General features: G+C 38.6%; 1 protein-coding gene across 2 annotated transcripts in view; it reads left to right on the top strand.

Annotated features, from left to right (window-relative positions):
- Positions 1-19,771, top strand: part of NELL2 (neural EGFL like 2) — a 137,990-nt gene that overhangs the window by 13,042 nt on the left and 105,177 nt on the right. For both annotated transcript variants that reach the window (XM_088165567.1, XM_014871125.2), the window contains exons 3-7: positions 5,628-5,778; positions 17,231-17,404; positions 17,510-17,606; positions 19,411-19,483; positions 19,644-19,726. In XM_088165567.1, the coding sequence (XP_088021693.1) occupies positions 5,628-5,778; positions 17,231-17,404; positions 17,510-17,606; positions 19,411-19,483; positions 19,644-19,726 (578 nt within the window). The remainder of the gene's footprint in view (positions 1-5,627; positions 5,779-17,230; positions 17,405-17,509; positions 17,607-19,410; positions 19,484-19,643; positions 19,727-19,771) is intronic.

Genomic DNA, 19,771 nt, shown 5'->3' with positions numbered 1-19,771 from the left:
TAGAACCTTTCCTATAACTATTTATCTTTTATTTACTTTTTGCTTACTGAGTGCAAAAGTCATGAAATCCTTGCTCATGGACCTGACATTTTTGGAAGAGCACACCTGACTTTTTGCAGTGCACATGGGCTGCTTTACATTACAGGAAATGATTCCCACTTGTAACCCTGATGCAGATTCCCTCTTTGCTGAAGGGTCAACAGCCCAAGGAAAGATGAAAGATGTCTGTCTTAGCATTGTGCTCTGGCAGCTTAAGGCAGGTTGAGATCCATTGCAGAACGATTCAGTCCCATCTGACTTGCCTTGGTTTCTAGAAGCAGCCGGTTGGTATATAAGCTTAGAGGCTTAACCCAGCCACTAGTATAATCACCCCCAAACTTGTTTTGTATCATCTCTTGCAGAATTCTTCTAGGCAGATTTCAGTGGTATTATTGTCAGTTCACAGGGAATATGTATTACATTACAGCTGTCGTTTTCTACAGACAGTCTATTTGCCAAGGATTTGTAAAGTCTATCCTAGTTGTCTTGATTCCAGCCTAGTTGTCCAGGCTCTCAGCACCTTTCCCTCCACTTGTCCCACAGTGGATTTGTGTTCTTAGCTATGCCACAATAACTTTAAATATCAAAGTATGTAGCATATAGGTGACCCAGAGTCTTGGCCAGAAGTGATATGATTACCATTTTTTAAGGATATAAGGATATAAGAACATATATCCTTATATATAAGGATATAGTAATAATAACAGCCAATGTAATTGGGGAAAAATGTGTTCAGAAACAGGTCTTCTAGTCTTTTGTGTCAGTCCATTGTGACTTTTGGGACTTTGCATATCATTTGAGCTGGAGGAAAGCCATTACTGGATGACACACCAAAGCTGTAGCTGACATTCAGAGCAGAGGAAGCTACAAAGCAAAGGCAGTTGGTACTTCCCCAAATGCTTCAAGAACAAACAGTGACATTCCCCCCTTGCTTTTATTTGATTTAATGATCTGGCTTCAAGTCAGTTTTTGTTTTGATTGTTTAGTTTCAGCTGAAGAGCATTTTGCCCTCTTCCTTTTCTCCTTCTCATCCACTGCATTTCTATCTGCATGCATTCTTGCTGAAGCATTTCTTTAGTGGAGATAAGGCTGACACACCTTGGGGGTGTCAAAACTACAAGGGCAGTTTGTGGGCTATGTTCCTAAACAGTCTGTGGGGTATCCCGAGGTCCTGATCATGCCACTTGGGAAATTAATTAGAGTCCTTGTTCCTGGCCTTTGTGAGTGTTTGTTCTGGGGAGACCAGGTTGGATCCAGTTTATGGGAGGTGCTTGGGTGCACAGATATTTGGATATATCTGGATATACCTGGTTGTATCCTGATGCGTGTTTTGATTGTAGTCCTAGAGTTCACTCAGGCTTGGGAACTGGGCAGTGCTCCTGGGCCCTGTTGTCTAAGCACACCCTTTAGGAATGGCCTAAATGAGAGTCTTACAGAGCTAGTGTTTACCCTGTATCTTTTAGTCTTTTAAACTTCAGGTAGAAATTCAGCACCTTCCCCAGACTCTTGCAGAGCTCCTTTCTACAGTTTTGGAGAATCCAACTCAGTTTCACATGGTTTGGAAAAATTACAGCTGCTTTTTTTGCTGTTCTCTCTGAAACAACTGGGAATCTTTGAGAAGGGAATAGAAAAATTTATAGGTAAAGTAGCTCAAAATGTTTTATGAGCAGATCTTATATATCAGTTTAAATAGCAAAATAACCAGCCTTTCTACTGAAGGATTTAATGCATATCACATCTATCAAGGCTTTGGTCTAATAAAGCTTGTTTTACTTCTTTACATCTTCATTTTTCCTTAGAAGAATGCAACTCCTGAATTTGAATGTACTGTGCTCCATTTAAAATTCTGCTATGCTCTGTCAGCCTTGTAAAGATTCTGCTTTTGGATTGGCTTTGCATGCTGCCCCATTGGCTGGGTGCAGCTTAGTTTATATTTGTTACCTAAATAAAAGAACCATATAAAGTAAACAGTTGCCCTTTGAAGGCTGTGTGAAGGCCTTAGTTACAAAAATATCAAAAACTTGAATATGGGAAAGTGACAGGATGTGAATATATGCTTGTGACACTCATCCCTCCTAGTGTAGGAAATTGAAACAAAATTGAGGCAATTATATTTTTCAGCCTCATTTTAGCCTTCAGCCCTCCTTCTCACAAACCACTAGAATTTAATTCGGATAGTTCAGCAGAGCTACAGTCAGATGCAGAATTGATTTATAGATGTTGCTATTAAAAGCTGATTATGTGCACATGAAACAAACTGTGGAGCTCAATTAGTTAGAATGCCTCCTCCAAAGACTATTCTGCAGGAATTTGTTTTATAATTCAGTTCATACTGTGTGTTTACTTTCAGATGCTCTTAAAAAATTGGAGCTCACCTTTTGCTAGGAAAAGTTACTCATTCCATTTAATAACTGTTTTATTTTGGACTGGAAATGAATGGTTGTGAATGGCATGCCCTAAGTCTTTCCACTGTGTGATTTAGTATGCTGTTGGTGCTGTCTATGGAAATTTTCCTGCTTACCTCCCATAACTTGTTTGTGGCTGCTTCCAACACCTGTTTTGTTTTGGTTGGCTGTTTTTTTGTTTGGTTTTGTTTTGTTTTTGGTGAGGAGGCATGGCTGAGCTAGTTAAGACTGGATCAGTTGCCTGTAATAGTTCCTCATGTTTTTTTATGAGTGCAGTTGTCACCACAGGGATGATGAGAGCAGTTAAAGGCTGGTGACTGCAAAGGGTGAAATTGCTTCTTTCTCCAACACCCATTTGGGCTGGTGGAAGTCCTTGGGCTTGTGGAGTGAGTCCTTGCTGTCTTTGTTAACGTGCAGTAATTATTATTTCATGAACATGACTGAAATGACCATGTCTGGTCTTGACCCCTCCAGGAAACTCTGGTGTGATGTTGGTGTTTGCTGCAGAGCTCTGACTGCAGATTGTCTCTGAGAGGGGAAAATGGCTTTTGGGGGCATAGGCAGCTGCTAAGCTTATATTCTTGAAGGGCTGAGTTCCTGCAGGTCTTATGGTCAGTGGTTTTCTTTGCTGGACTTTCAGGCTGCTTTGCAGTGTTAGATCTTAAAGGATCTAGCCTGAACAAGGAGTGAGACATACTTTGAGTTTGGATTTTTGTTTAATTGTCGCTATCATGTTTCTATAAGTTAAAGATGGAGTGATGACACCGTGGATTTATGAATTGTTGTGGCGTGGTCAAACCAAACACATGCAAAATTCTAGGAAAATAAACCCAAAATATATCTATCATGGTTAGAGACAAATTTCTCATTCAAACTAATAATTCTCTCCTTATTTTTGCACTTCAAGTTGAAAAGATTTATGCCTTTGGTTTTGTGTATTAGAAATGTCCACAGTATGAGGTTTTTATGTCACTATTGAGAAACTGCAGATTATTGTCTGAGATATACCAGTTTGATTTTTCCAAGCTATTATGGAAGAAGCCCAGTTCCAGTAAAGTATTTTTGTTGGGTCTTAAACTGATTACTAGGAGCAAAATATCAAGAAGAAGCCTGAAGCAATATTTATTAAGCACAGCTGGTGATCTATCAAGCACCTACTGCTGGTGTTCAAAGGCAATTGGAAGAAGGGGTTTGCACTCGTGTTAGTGTGAAAAGAATGGATCTGACAGATCAAGGACCTTTCAGTCATCTTGCTTTTAAGAAATGCACCTGGTGCCTGCCCTGAGCAAAGAGTATTGTGCTTCATAAGAGTAGTAATAATTCAAAAGGCTGTGGAGCTTTTTTTGAGCAGCAAGTATGATCTGACCTATTTGCAATACCAGAACTGAATGGCCATGTGTTTTGGCAATGCAACACTCCAGCAGTTAGTGGGGTGGTATATATAGGCTGCCAGCATGATGCAATCAAACCTTGATGCTCTTGTCTGTATACAAGAAGGTTATCTGAGGCCACAATGAATGATTATAGGGTACCCAGGTAAGGTTTTATAGAATAAAGGATGGAAAATTCTCATCCAGTGTAGTGATGAGGTAATGATTCAGGATGACATGAAGAGACCCTGTAAATTATTCCTGTCTGGGTGTTGTGGCAGCTCTGTGTTTCCCCAGGCTCTCACACAGTGATGAGGACTGGGGTGGCTCTGAAGAGCTCCATATGAGGGTGAGAGTTTGTTTCCTTGCTAAAGCACAGGCCATCTGTAGTGCAGTGTTTGCATCCCAATAGCTCCAGAATAAAAGGGCCTGTAGAAGGGGGGGATAGTTATACATGTATGGGCTGGCCTTCTTAATTTAAGGGTAAGGGTGTTAAGCATGTACTTTCTTTCATCAGTTACTTATGAGACTATTATAGGAATTTAGTCGAAATTAACTTTTTCCTTTTTTTTTTTCCTTTTGGGTTCCCCTTTGTGAAGAACAAATGAAACTCAACTGGGTGCGCAACTGTTCAGGAATTTGGTTAGGACTTCACAGTTGCACGGGTTGTTGCATTTTCTAAACAAATATTAAAATATTCCTGATCCGTAAACCAAAATAAACTGTTTCTCTTAATGGAGAGCAGCATCTTCATAGGTCCAACTTAAAGAATAAAGCTGTTTTAAGAACAGTGGTGTAAGCTGAGAGTGGTGTACTCCAGAGCTCAGCTCCAGTGCTGCCGAAAGAAAATCACCAGTTCTATTGCTGTTAGCTCTCTGCTGCTGTTCCTGAGTTAGTGTCCCCAAGTAGAGCAGAATGGTCAAATTGCTGTGACAAGAAGCTTGTGCATTGCTTTAGTTCTTACACAGTTGATTACACATGCTAATGAGTTGATTTTGTGTATTAAAAGTGTATATGAATTTTTTTTGGTATAACATATTCTGGAGATTGGGAATTATTTTTCTAGCATTTGACATCTTATTTTGTAAGTTCTCTCTAGAGATTTTAAGCTTGGGCTTTTTTTATTTTCTATGTATGTTATGTGCAAATTCAACAGAAATACTGCATCACTCTAGGCTTTGTATTTTTTTTTTAAAGTAAAATATTCTATGTATGCCACTACTCAAACAAATGTTCATGTTATCCTGTGCAAGAAGCAGCAGGAAAATACCACCCAACTGGAGTATAGAGCAATTAATTAGTGATAAAATATTTGAAATTTGGGGAATTTTTAAACTATTACTTAAAGCTGAGTAAATTTTTTTAAAGATTAGTTTATTTATTTATCTATTTATGCTATTAAGTGTGGCATCTTTTAGAAGTCATTAAAAAATTGCTCAAGTCATGTGGCATGGCAGGCTCACATCTAGTGTTGTCACTGTGCTTCACTGCTAGTGAGCCCAAACTTTGGATGAGATATTAAATGTACCATCTGGCCGTCTCTGAAGAAAGTAAGGGTTATGACCCTGGATCAGAACAAAACACCACCTCTCCCCAGAAAAGAATAGGTGTCCTAGAAAAGGTGTTCTCTTTCGTTGAAATAGCTCCCACTGCATGCAAAACTAATGTTTTAAATACTTTGGTCCCTGCTTTTGCCTGTCTGTTCAATTGTGCTTCTCAGAAATAGCCTGTTATTTTGTAAGCTATTTGAATGAGGATGTAAAGTAAGAGGAGATTTTATACTGAGTGTTTTTTCCTCTTATGTTTATTTTAGATACTTCAAGAAATGTGAAGGCATCTCCAGAAACAGCTGAAATCTTTTTTCAGAAGTTAAGGAATAAATATGAATTCACAATCCTGGTGACCTTAAAACAAGTGCATTTGAATTCAGGGGTTATTCTCTCTATTCACCATTTAGATCACAGGTAAGTACTGATACTTGTCTGCTGGCTAATGAAAGTATATGAATTCATGCATTAAAAAATTGAACATAAATTAGAGCAAAACTGTTGTGTAGCAGATAATTTGTAAATATTTATAGTGTTTGGATAAGGCACATTGTGCAGATTCATAAGAAGTCACAAGGGAAGGGCAAGAGGGGTTTTTCTTTACATGTCTCTTGCCACAAAGGGCATAGAAAGCTAGTCCTCTGTTGCTGTTCATAACCACAAGGACCAGGTTCTCAACTGGTGTAAAACTGTTATGTCACTGTGGCTACACTGATTGACAAAGCCTGGCCCTGTTAGTCCATCTCTTCATTGTTTTTAATAATAAAAGCGGTCTTAAAAAAAGAAAAAAAATCCTCTTGTTTGGGTTTACATCTTCCCATGAATGGCACTTTACTCAAAATGTTGTCAGCCTTACAAAACTAAAGTGAATGACACATGGCATTTAAGGATTATCCTTTTGATAGAATAAAGACTGCTAGAAAAATAAGATATGTTTTATACATCTGTTTGAGTAATAGTTATTCAAGATAACTTCCCTATGATTCTCTGACAAAATAAAAAGGAGTTTTCAAATGTCTACTTTCTAAACAGTCATTAGCACAAGAAACAGATGAGCTCTGCTTTAGGTTCCTAGTTATTTTTATTTACTTGTGTAGAGTCCCATAGTTCTTTCTTGACAGTCTCACTACAAAATAACAACAACAAAAAAAAGGAGACATGTCTGTTTCTTTTACATAAGTGTACAAGTTTTCATTAGCAAGCACGGTGACAATTATTTTGTGCTGGAGGATGCTCCAAGTCAATTTCTCTTCTGTTTCTCAGAGGCCCCATCTTCTGCAATTCAGCTGTTTATAAAAAAACAAATAAAAAGACCAACCAAAACTCAAACCACAAAACAAACAAGAAGGAGGAGAACATTCCCAAGGATGATTATGCCAAGTTTATAAAAGGATTTTCAAACTTGTAAAGGGGTAGTTGAATGTCTCCTGGATGGCATTAGATGTGCTCTTAGGCTTTTAATAAACACATTCAGGTCTCTTCTGTGCTAGGATGAATGGAAAGAAGTCTGTATGCCAGAGTAGTGTTTGTTCAGTTTAACTGTGCTAAAATGAGGGCTGACCTAGGTGTGGGTAATGCTGCAACCAGACAAGCATCTCCTGTAGTTTCTCTTATGGTTTTAATGTTCTTTTATGATGAATGACAATAATGACAAGAGAAAGTAGATGTTAAAAGGAAGCATTTGAATGCCTTATATTAAATAGCTGCCTCTTCAGTGCTCGATCTCCATCTCTGACCTTGCCCACCTCTGACCAGGGACTTGGCTCTAACAGGCCCTTTAGTTCTTTTAACAACTTCTTGTGAAGTCTGTCAGTGAAGCAGTCATCATAGTTAGTGGGGAACAGTAGCAATGCCAGACCTGATTCCACTCCTCTGCACTAGCTTTAGCCTTTTATCACACTGATGTCAAAAACAGTTGCACTAGCATTGAACTGCTGCCTTGCTGCTATGTTTCTAATTTACAGAGGTCAGTACTGGCTCTTATGTTTCTGCAGTGAGGAGCTGAATGGTGGTGAGGAAGGCTGAAGGTGGGAGTAACTGAAGGATGTAATTAGTTACCACACAAGTACCTTTTCATATGCTTTATTTTACAGAGCTTTCATGGCAACTAATGGTTCTAGGGTAAAACCATTTCTATGGTACAGGAAAATAAAAATGTTTAAAAACTGGGAAAAGGCGCATTTATTCATACTTCTTGTTTTGCAAAATAAATCAGAATAAAAACTCATCCTCTCTTTGCATGGGTCTAGGGACACTGGTGCAAATATGTGAATTTACATCAAGGGGATTTCTTAAATTGTAGAGATTTTTAAATTTCTAATTTTATTTACAAACCTAAAATTGTTTATGTGATTCAGAGCTGACTGAGTCTGTGTTGTCTAGTTTTATGCAGTTGTTGTTTTTGTTCCTTTTTGCTGGCTCCCTTTTGAGAATCATCAGAAATGCATACTTCCACTGGGACATGGTCATGCAACTATTTAAGGCTTTGTGTCTTAAGAAGTTGACAGGGATGGTCTTACAAAGTTTCCCTTCTAATGTCATGTGTTGAATGGTGTCCTTGGCTATCAGAGATATACAGAAGTTCTCCATGCAAGTCTCAGCCTTGGGCATTTGCTAAGGCTGGGCTGTTCCTGTCACCACAAAGAGATGCTCCTGAAACGATCTGCTGAAAATCTAGTAATCTTTTCATACTCAAATGTTTTTTTCTTTTTCTATTTAAGTATCAAAACTGACTTCCGCTCTTATAATGATTATGCATTTCTCTAGTATTAAATGTATTAAAATATTTTAAAATTAATCTTAAAGTGAAAAAAATCTGAAACAGTACCTGTAACTGTCCTTTCCTAACTTGCCTATACATTTCCACAGATACTGCTTTTTTCGCACTGATTAGAGCAGCCAAGGAATCCAGGCAGTGGTAGTTTTAGGCACAGTGTGGAGGTGATAATTTCAGAAAAATTTCTTGTGGTGTCAGGGAATTCAAATTACACATTTGAAATTGTTCAGATGAATTTCAGGCAGCTGAACACATATTTTATATATGGCGGATTTATATCGTATATGTCTGAAAGACAGAAATAATAAATTTAAGTCTTCTTAACTTCAGTGTTTTACCTTGACCACAGACAGTGCCCTGCCTAAAATGTGTTACACTTCCTGGTAACAAGGTAAATATTTTTAATTGTGTTAAAGAAGGGATACCTTAAGTCTGAGTAGAAGCACTGTTGAACACTGATTGCTCTGTGTTTCATCTCTCACTTTAAGCTGTGTTATCCTCCTCACTTCTGAATTTGTTTCACCTTCTTTTTGATGGAAGAGTCATCAGAGAGGTGACTTTACTCTGTGATGGGATTGTAGTATATATGTTTGGTCTTGCTATTCCTTCATGTATTTTGATTTAATCATCCACAGTGGGGCTGATGATAAGGCTTTTTCCTCCTTTTGTGGTTAGATGGCTTTATGTAACTAATCTTACGTTTGTATCTCTTGAGATACTGCATATTAGGCCCTTAAAGGATTAAACTGCTGGGTTATAGTTTAACGATTCTTTCCTTTGCTTAGTGCTTTTTATGTCGTGGAACAGAGAACTGAAATCAATAGTATATTATGGACAGGCATATCCTACACTTAATTTGTATCTCTACTAATTTATTCAATTTCTGCCTTCCTTAGCATTTGTTTTCACAGCAGTTGGTGTCTTGTGATTGTCTGCTGTCAAATGGGCTGTACTGTACAAACCTCAGTTTCAAACCTCTTTTAGTACGTAGGAGGAACTTATCTGTGACATTTTCTCTCATACTGATTTATGCTACAAGGAGATAAGTTGCCAGAGGTGAATTCCTGATGCATGAATTTTGTTCTCTCATTTGACCATTGTATTAAAATAGAGGTGGAACTGTATGTTCCCTGCTTTTGATGTATGAGTGTCAGTATTTCTGGACTGCAGTGTGAAGTGTCCTCTCTGACACCACAAAATCTCCTGCAAAGCTTTTACACTGTGAGAAAAGCTTTCAGATTTTACCACTTAAGCCAATAGTTGCAGAGCAAATGTTAGGTAATATGGGATTAATTTTCAAACATTAAAGCTGTATATGGCTCTTCCCTTTGCCAAAAGAGGTAGTAGCTTATTTCTTCTTTTTAGAACATTCCATGATGTTCATTGTTGGAAGAGTGGAAGGCCATAGTGTTCTGTATTTTGGTTTTTGGTATTAAATCTTAGCTTCTGTTTCTTACTGGTCTCATAATAATTATGAAGCCTCTGGAATTTGTTCATAAGAGTTAATTGGTTTTGAATTCCTCTTGTGATTTTAAACTTTTCTGGTGTTAGTCTTCTATTCTTTTGATGCAGTTTGCATGTTTCATCAAAGGTGTCATTAAAAAGTTATATTTATTCATTCATTCACCGCTTTACCAGTGCGTGAGAAGATTCTGTGGGACAAAGGATTCTCTGTGTGGACACTGACAGCTTGACCAGGCTCTTTATCCCAAAAGAAAAAAGTTCCTTGTTTGTGTTGGTTTGGGAGATTTAATTTCTATCCCCGAGTACGGGGTTGGATGGAAATATTTGTAAAGCAGCTGTTTAATGCCTTCATGGTGTAAGGAACGACCTGTTTCTAAAAGTGTTGGCTATAAAGGTTATCATAACATTGATTGACATGTCAGTCTTTCTTGGATTTGAGGGTTTTTTTACTTCAGTTAAGTTTATACTCTGTGATCCAAAAAAAACCCCAAACCCCCCAAAAAACCCCCAAAACCCCAAACAACAAAACAAAAAAATTGGTAGTAGGATTTAAGTTCCTGTAGTTCATGCACTTTACTGTTCCATAACTTTTGTTAAATCAAATGAGGCCAGCCTGTCCAGTGTAAATCATTGCAGTGCCAGTTAATCCAGGATGAATTGTTTGAGAACATCTTACAGAATGCTTATATGCATGTGGAACTGAGACTAGTGACAGGTCTTCTTGAATAAGAGACAGAAGATTTGTTACTTCCTATGATGTTGAAAACCCCCACTGAAATAGCTGAAAAGTGAGTTTTGACAGATTTTGTTATTCTTCCAATGTTGTTTATAAGGCTTTCTACAAGCAAACAAATAACAAAGAAATCTGTATTCTTTTGGGGTAGGAAATGGAAACAGTTATGTTGAAACAACCTTTTTCTTTTACTAATACGTCTATTAGAAAGTTGTTTATTGTATTTGCAGTCCTCTTGCTCTCCTTGGAGAAACTTTGTCAAGAAAAGAGAATGAGAGGCATGGTATATGCCATTTGTTTTTACAGTGTTTGAGTTGAGAAAGTTCTTCCCTTGTTGATTTTTAATAGAAGAGGAAGCTTCAGACAGGCAAGATTGATATTCCTGGGACTGTGTGTTAGTGAGAACGAAATGGAAATAAATATATTGATAAATAGGGTTAGTGAGAGAGAGATGAGAGGAATGGGAACAATTGCTCAAAGACATGAATTAGTGTTTCAAAATTATTTCTTAATTTGGGAATTTGATTTTGTATCCACTGCTCAAATAGGAATGGCATGGACAATGTGCTGTAATATTGGGGTTGAATTTTTCCAAGACCAAGCCAACACTTTTTGCAAGAATAGCTTTCCTTGGAGTGCTTCGAAGAGCTTGGTGAGACCTCAGTTCTTGCTTCTGGCTCCTTCTAAGGTCCCATAAGCATTGTGGAAAGGCTAACTGGGAGCCTTGCTTTGTCATCAACAGTAACATTGGATGGGCTGGAGTATCTTGCTCTTGTGATGGCCATGGGCTCTTGGATCGTAGCACTAAGCCCAGCAGAAGCTATGTAGACTGCAGTGAGAATAAGGCAAGATTTTTCCTCCCTGATTGGTTGACCTCAAATTTTGGGATATAAATAAAGAGAGCTCTCAGATGAGAGGCAAGCTCTTGACTGCAGAGACTTCCAGACCACAGCAGTCCCACTGAAATCAGATAAGGGGCTGCAAGGAGTTGATAAGAACAGTATCTTACATGCATTTTTTTTCCCACCTGCTTTATTAGTTTGAATTGGGTGCAGACACTGAGTGTCACAGTGATGAAAAGGATTTGAACAGCCTCCCGTGTTTGTTTCCTAACCTCCTCTTCCACATCAGGGTATTGCAACCTCCCTTTCCTAGCTGCTACCTCATGCTGTGGCTTCTTTCTGTCTGGAGAGAAGCTGTGCAGTAGTAGTTTGTGCAGGTGAATGTGTGTGGATGGTGCCTCTCTGCAATCCCAGTTATCTCTTGCCTGGCTGTTCTCCCATTGGCATGCCAGCAGGGAAGGTGTTCTTCCATGCATGTCCCAGTACTGGGCTCCATCACCTGAGCACATCATGGATGCACCTTCCTCCTCCACAGCTATTCTCCATAGCTGTCCAGGGCAAGGAGCAGTGCTGTGATGAAACAAAGCTGAAGTGGTTGACCATTTTTGTGGTGGAAGAAAATAAACAGCAAGAGATGTGAATGCCAGAATGATCAGTAAGTGTCTGGCTGGAGTGTTTCAGAGGCATTTTCCTCACACGGTTAATTTCTACTCTGCCTAATTTGGAACAGGAACTTGGAACTTGGATTTCTTTCCACCTGAGAGAAGTGCCCTGTCTAATGTCATTCTCTTTTTTTTTTTTTTTTTTTTTTCCCTCCACTTGATGCAGTGGTGATGCAGATTTGTTGGCAGTGCCTGGCAAGGGCTTGCTAGTAAAACAAACAGTGCCCATGATGGAGCACTGGCCTGCAGTTGTCCATTTTGCATAATTAACATCTTCTTTGGCAGTTAGTACACTTGCAGATGATGTCAGGGCAGTCTGTGAAGCAGCATTGGCCCAGGCCTGTTCTCACCAGTCAGTGTGAAAAAGCCCACCAGTTTCAGGGGAAAATTGTGAGAGATCATCAAGATACATATAAGTTGGAGTGGAGCACCAGTTTTATAATACAAACTTGGGAGAATGGTTTTGCTGTCCTGCTGTTTACACACTCTCTGTCGATATGGGTAATACCCTCTTCTAATTTTTGAGCTGTCTTGAGATCTCTGCTTTCATATAGGTAATAATCATGGCATTAAAGATATTTGAGAAAGTCTTTCAGAGAATCTTATATTTACGCTCTCTCTCTCCCATTTTAGCAAGCATGTCATCCTAGACCCCACAAGCTTTGCTGAGACAATGTTTGTTTCTGTCAAAATATTTGGTTTTAATGAATGGATCAATGTTTTTGAGCAAAAATACCTTAAGTTGGAAAATTACAGTCTAGCTTTAAAACTATATTCAGTAAAAGGGAGGGACAGAAATGGAATTGGTGGCTTTCCTTCCTGTTGTGCACTTGTACCAGGGGCTACAACTTATCCAGAAAAGCAAAGACGATTTTTAATTAATAATTCCCTGATAAAAATGCTAGTCTTCTGTTGTCTAGGTAGAGCTCTAGCTGGAAAAGGACAAAGCCAGAAAGATCAAGCAGTAGTGTGAGAGGTGGAAACTAGATTCTTACAGGTAAAATGAAGCTGCCACTTTTCATATAATCCTAGAATCATTTAGGTTGAAAAAATTATAATCTATCTGGGGATATTTTGATGCCATGTTGTTCTAGGGGATACACCAAGCAATAAAAACTTGTAAGTTAATGTTTCAGAACACTTAGTGTAATTTCCGAATTAAGTGTTCTGAAACATAGAAGAATAAATCTCAAGCTCCTGACCGCCCAGTCATGATACCACAGAAAATAGCAAGTGGTGAATTGAATACCACAGTCCTGAATGTGGTAGTGGTGCTGCAAGAGTTGCTTTTCTATCTTCATAATCTATACCTAGCAGAACTGCTTGCTGCTATTGTGCAATGAATAGGGTCTACTGATTAGGATATTTTTTTTTAATGTTTTAGGTAATTAAACATAACAAAAAAGGCAGAACTTTGATAGCAAAAATGTTCAGATAAAGATTTTTTTTAAATAAGTAATGAAGATAAGGATTTTAATTTTTTTTTCTGAAGTAAATATTGCTCTTTAATTTATTGATTTGACTTTTTCCCCCAGTGTAGATCAAAGAGCCATGAAGAAATATGTTAGCATTATACCTATAAATGTGACTAGGAAAAGTTAAAAAACTCCACTACCCTGTAGTAAATGCATAAGCAGCAGACATGATATTTTGCCTTTAGCTTCTGAAATACTTGTCTACAGGCTGTAAATTGAAGTTGAAATTATTAGTGGCCTGGCATAAGTATGTGCATTTGTTGTGTGAGAAAGGATGCCAAATGAGCAAGTGAGCCATCAAAGACCTGCCTGTTAGCTGGAATGGCCATACCTCCCTCTGGTCAAAGACTGCTACTGTGTGCACCAGGACCATCTGGGGTTTCATCTCCTAAATCTCTAACTTTTTGCTGCACATCCTGACTTTTACTTCCACAGTTTCCCTCATGTTAGTTTGTGGCCTCCCAAAGAGCAGGTCCTGCCTAGGCAGGTGTGACCACATGCCCTTTGCCAGGATGGTCATTAGTGCTCCATAGCTGAGCAGATCTGCTGACTCTCAGCTCTTACCTAGAAGTTACAACAGATGAGTGCTGAGCAGCAGAGAAGACATCATGTTTTCTGTCTGAGTTCTCTGGGGCATTTGAAACAGATTTCTTCCTCTTACAAAGACAGGCTCATCCTTAGTACATTAGAGATCGCTGTCTGGCTGGTTTCCAAGCAGAGCAGCTGATCTGATGCTGTGGCCTTGGCTGTTGCCTTTGCAGTGAGTGTGCAGGCACAGAGTGATATACAGAGATTTAGCAACCGTTTTTTCCAGGTTGGCGTTTTTTTCTCCACATGTCGAACATAGAAAAACCTAAGCACATGTCATCTCCTCATAAAGTTAAATCCAAGTTTAATCCAAGGTGGATGTATTTTTGTTGGGAGGGGTTAAAATCAAGTAGGCTGCTATTGATTAAACAGCCACAGAGATTATGGATGTTAGAAAGAGAGGTGCAGGTTCTGCTGTTTTATTGGGTTTCTCATTGTAGTTTATTTTTCACTCCAATGGCCATCTGCCTTCTGCAGCATAGAAGACCTTGGAGCTGTTGGGAGAAGCATCAGTGATGTTTAAAATGGGGTATCTTTGGCTACTGCTCTCCCTGTAATGAGTGGGCTGGGCTAGGCTGATGTGGACAAGGAGCTGGTGACTCAGCTGATGAGGTTCCCCTGAAGCTTTTCAGTAATGAGATTCTTGGCTAGGAGAAGACAATGCAGTTACTCTTTCCTTTGGGAACAAGTCCTTCAGGAGTTAAAAGGACTGTTTCCTTTTTCTCTCAAATTATTAGTAATCCTGAGTGTACAGAGAAGTATAGAGTGTTTTTCTCGCCAGACATGAATTTCTAAAATCCTGGTCTATTTGTTAATGCTTGGCATATTTTCTGAAACGCTCTTCCAAACCTTTGGAAACCATGCATCTAAGTTTTACAGCCTCACAGATGGAACAAGAAGCCTCACTGTGGGCAGACTTTGCATTTTCTCCCAGATGTGTTTGTCAGTGCTGAGTCTTGTCCTATCTCCTGAAACGCATGAGGCTGAGACAGAGCCATGTAAGTCCAGGCAGTTAAACAAATGTAGAAAAGGGGAATAGCAAGCACAGCATTTTGTAAAAAACAGAGTGGAAATGATTCACTTTCACTTCTGTGTTTCAGCATCATGGCATTTATTCAAGCTGAAAGCAATATTACTTTGGCTGTCATTTCACTTGCTTTTCTAATAGTGTTTTCCTGCTGCCTCTACAGATTATTAATAAACCATAAATGATTCTCCTAATAATTCTCCTAATGGCTGTTATTTTCTTTTTCATTTTGATGCACATTTTCTCATTTCAAAGGTAGTTATATTTGCTAGTTTACCAAATGGAAGAACAAAAGATATTGTCTGTGAATGTCAAAACTGTGTGTTAATCACTGTTAAAACAAAACCACAAGTGTCCACAGTTTCTGTGCATCTTTGTGTAGGACAATTTCCTTGCTTATTACAGCATCATCGATTGTCAGCATCCTCTCTCAGCAGCTCTTAATTCATGAAATTTGTACAGAAATGTCTTCTTTTTATTGGCAAATCCATGATTCATCTGCAGAGGTTTTATTATCTTATATGCATAAGGGCCACATGACTGTTTATTTATACCTTCTGTAGTGACTGTATGTGTAATAGTGTAGTTTGTTCCCTTCCTACCTGCATCTTTGTGTGCTGCCATCAATTCTGCTATTGACTTGGAATGAAGGAGAGCTCTTAGTTCTACCAGGAGGAAATGTTTCAACATATCCATGCCTTTTGTTTTAAATTTATTTTCTGCAGCTGGTTGGAGACACTTAGAAGTTGCTGGAGGAGTCAGGTTCTCTAATGTTCCCCTTTTCAGGTTGAGAGTAACCTTATTTTTATCCTTGAGTCTTGAGTTATGAAGGAGATTATTAAATTGACTGATGTACTGCTGCTATTGTGCAATTTTTCCAGCCAGGCCTTCAATTAGTTTCCACTTCTTGCCAATGCAAAAATTATTTTTGGGCCATGAGGAGGTAAATTGATTATAAAATTTATATCTGACTCATTAACTGCTTTCTTAATACTGGGAAGGAAGAAGAAATTGTCCCTTGCTGGTCTTGCGAAAAACTAGTTGCTTTTGTGCTGTTGTTAGGTATGTTCCACTAGGGGGGAACACCCTGAAGAAAGCAGGGATGTGCAGTAAGCCCAGCCTTCTCCTAGGGATGATGACTGTACAAGATAGTTTTGATTTGGTCTCATTTTTACTCTTCAAAACCACAATCATTGTCTTTTCTATTCCTTAGTATAGACAGCCTGTTAGAGTAAATGACATCCCCCAGGTGCACATGTGCACTTAGGTCACAAGCCACTGCCCTGTCTGATTGCAGACGTGGTCACAAAAATGAATTGTCCATTCTCCCAGTTACGTATCTCACCTCCTCTATTATTTTCCTTGCTCTTATAGATGTAGGTTGCATATGATTACTAGAGAATCTCTGTTTCTCTTTGCCGTGTAAAAATAATTTTCTTGGGGAATTTTGAAATGAGAAACTTAGTACTTTAAAAAGACAAACAGTTAGTCAGATGATGTCCAATGTGAGAGAGACAGCCTCTCTAAGAACTGAGTTTGGTTATGGAGTGCTTTTTAAATTGAATGACTGTAATTTCACCATCAAAGCTTGTGTTTGCAATCTGCTAGGTTCACTTATCTCAGCACAGCTGCACTGCTGGGTTTTTGCTCTATATATATCCATATTTACATATATATGTGCTTACATATATAGATGTGTGTATATATATGCATGTACATCCACCCTGCAAATACACATACTAGTTTAACAAAGCAAATACGTAGACATTGTTCTGAAATTGTTCTGAAGAGTTAGCATTTCTTGATTTTATATATATTTGGAGAAACTTTATTACAGAAAATGAAAGCTGTAACAGTACATATAAAAGCAAACAAAACAGTGTTCAGTCTCAGTCCTTAGTTCCCTTGGCAATTACTAATCATGTCCCTATTGCAAAACCTGGGGTTGTCTTTTGTGCATTCATACCTTCAGAGTATCCCTATTGGGCTTTCATTGTGTATAAGGCAATTATTTGTAATAGTGTAATTCAGATCATGTTATGGAAAATTGTTTTGTTAGAGGAAAACATATTTGGCTTGGAATCTTGTGTAGTTACATGGAAGTTTGAACCTGCTATTATTTGTTGCTGAGAAGAGAGATGCATTGGAAATCTGAAAAGGGTCTACTTTTGCCTTTGTGTCTTCTTGTTTTTCTTCCTCTTTTAAATAGTTCTTGCATGATGATGATGATAAGATGTCTTATGTAAAATGGTGCTGTGCTGATAAGAATGGTTCATGACATGATGATGCATTTGTGGTACAGGTACCTGGAGCTGGAAAGCAGTGGTCATCGAAATGAAATCAGGTTGCATTATCGTTCAGGCAGTCATCGCTCCCACACAGAAGTGTTCCCATACATTTTGGCAGATGATAAATGGCACAGACTTTCCTTAGCAATCAGTGCCTCTCACTTGATTTTACATGTGGACTGCAATAAGTAAGTAAAGAGTGTTGTTTTTTAAGAAGTTGTCACATTTGGAATATTTGAGTTCTGAGTAAATTAGATGAAAACTTGGGATTCTATTTTCCCCGTCCTTTTCAGAATTTATGAAAGAATTGTGGAGAAGCCTTTCATGGACTTACCTTTGGGTACAACCTTTTGGCTGGGACAGAGGAATACTGCACATGGTTATTTTAAGGTATGTATTCCTTGAAAGATAAAGAGTGAACTTAAATAAAATGTTTAAGGGATTTAATTATCTTTTATATTATGAGAGGCTGAGAGATTCAGAATTGTTCAGCCTGGAGAAGTGAAGGCTCAGGAGGTATCGGAAGAATCTCATCAATGTGGATAAATACCTGAATTTGTGAGGGGAATGCAGATAAGGGATCCAGACTTTTCTCACTAGCACCCTCTGACAGGCCAAGAAGCAAGGGGCAAAACCTGAAACACCTGAAATTCCATCTGAACATGAGAAAACAGCTCTTCTGTTTGAGGTTTGTCAAAGAAAGACTGCTATAGAGATACTCAAAAGCTGTAGAGATACTCAAAAATTCCTCGGCGATCTGCTGTGCCTGGTCCTGCTTCAGCAGGGAATTGGAGTAGATGATCTCAGGAGGTGCCTTCCAACCTCATCCAGTTTGTGCTTCTGTAATCATAACACAGCTCTTGGATTGCTTTGAAATTGCTCTTTGGCCTTTGCTATTGGAGAGCAGCAAACTGGCTACTAATTATATCTTAACTAAGCATGTAAAATCGTCCTGCAAGCATCCCAAGCAAGCATGGGATCTGTTCTTCTGGGTGAAACTAGCCCTTTCCAGGCATCATAGTTGAATTTCATGCTGAAATCTCCCTAAGTTCTTTACATGCAGCTCTGCAGCTGTGTTACAGACATGTATTTTCTCAGGATTTTGCAAGCTTTATGGAAGGATCCCCAACAGAATTTTTTGTGGTTTGAACCCTGGCTGGCACCACCTAGCCACCTAGCTCACTTCCCTCCCTGGTGGGATGGGGGAGAGGATTGGAAGGATAGAAGCTAGAAAACTCATGGTTTGAGATAGTGTTTAGTAGGTGAAGCAAAGCCACACAAGCAAAGCAAAACAAGCAATTAATTCACTACTTTCCATGGGCAAGCAGGTGTTCAGCCATCCCCAGGAAAGCAGGGCTCTGTCACCTGTAATGGTTACTAGGGAAGACAAATGCCACCACTCCAAATATTCCCTGCTTCCTTCTTCTTGCTCCAGCTTTAAAGGCTGTGCATGATGCCCTGTGGTCTTGGATATGACCCCTTCTTTGGTCAGCTGGGACAGCTGTCCTGGCGATGTCTCTCACAACTCCTTGTGCAACCCCAGCCCCCTCACTGGTGGGGTGGTAGGAGGAGCAGAAAAGGCCTTGCTGCTGTGTAATTTCTGTAACATCCCTGCTATCAGCACTGTTTCCAGCACAAATCCAAAACACAGCCTCATGCCAGCTACTTTCCTGTGAAGAAAATTAACTCTCCTTCATCCAAAACCAGCACAAACTCATTAAGGGTTTGCATTAATGTATTTTTCTTGACTCTAGTTTCTTTAATCTTCAAATCTATTTAAGAATTATAGCTTGTAAAAATTTGCATTTTATTTAAAAGAGTATTTCTAAGTAACTGACACTGCAGCTGTTTTAAAATTACTTTTTAAAGGTCATTTGCAAGCTTTTCTGCAGTGACTAACTAAAAATAACAATTAATTCAAAACCACCAAACTCTTGCCACATAATTATATCTTGACATTTAATCTTACGTCTTTAAAAATTATTCAGTATGCCTGTACATATATCTATTTTTATTTCTGTTTATTCTCCTACCATTGAATTGGGTCCAGACAAGAAGCTGTTTATTCATAAGTATTGTTTTTATCAGGTAGTTTTTTTGTGTGGGCTTTAATTTTTTACATAGTGAATGAAAAAACATAATTTTGACAGGTGAAAATAATGTATCCTTTTGTTTTCTCTCCACTTACACATAGGGCATAATGCAAGATGTGCAATTGCTTGTCATGCCTCAAGGATTTATTTCTCAGTGCCCAGATCTTAATCGCAGTAAGTCTATTAATTCTTATAAAATGAAAGGTGTGCTTTCTACCTTCTTTCTGTCCTACAAGCTTTCTTGAAACCTTGAATTTAAGTGTATTGTTTGTCAACTATGGCATGATTGAACCTATTGTGAATTAATTTATTGACACATACTGTATTATTTCAGCATGCCCAACTTGTAATGACTTCCATGGACTTGTGCAGAAAATTATGGAACTGCAAGACATTTTAGCAAAAACATCAGCTAAGGTAATGTTTACTAGGACTCTAGGAATAGGAGAAATGAGGACTGTC

The sequence above is a fragment of the Sturnus vulgaris genome, chromosome 5 (genome assembly GCF_052056855.1).
Source record: "Sturnus vulgaris isolate bStuVul1 chromosome 5, bStuVul1.hap1, whole genome shotgun sequence".
Lineage (NCBI taxonomy): Eukaryota > Metazoa > Chordata > Aves > Passeriformes > Sturnidae > Sturnus > Sturnus vulgaris.
The sequence above is the reverse complement of the archived record's forward strand: the minus strand, read 5'-3'. Positions and strand labels throughout refer to the sequence as shown.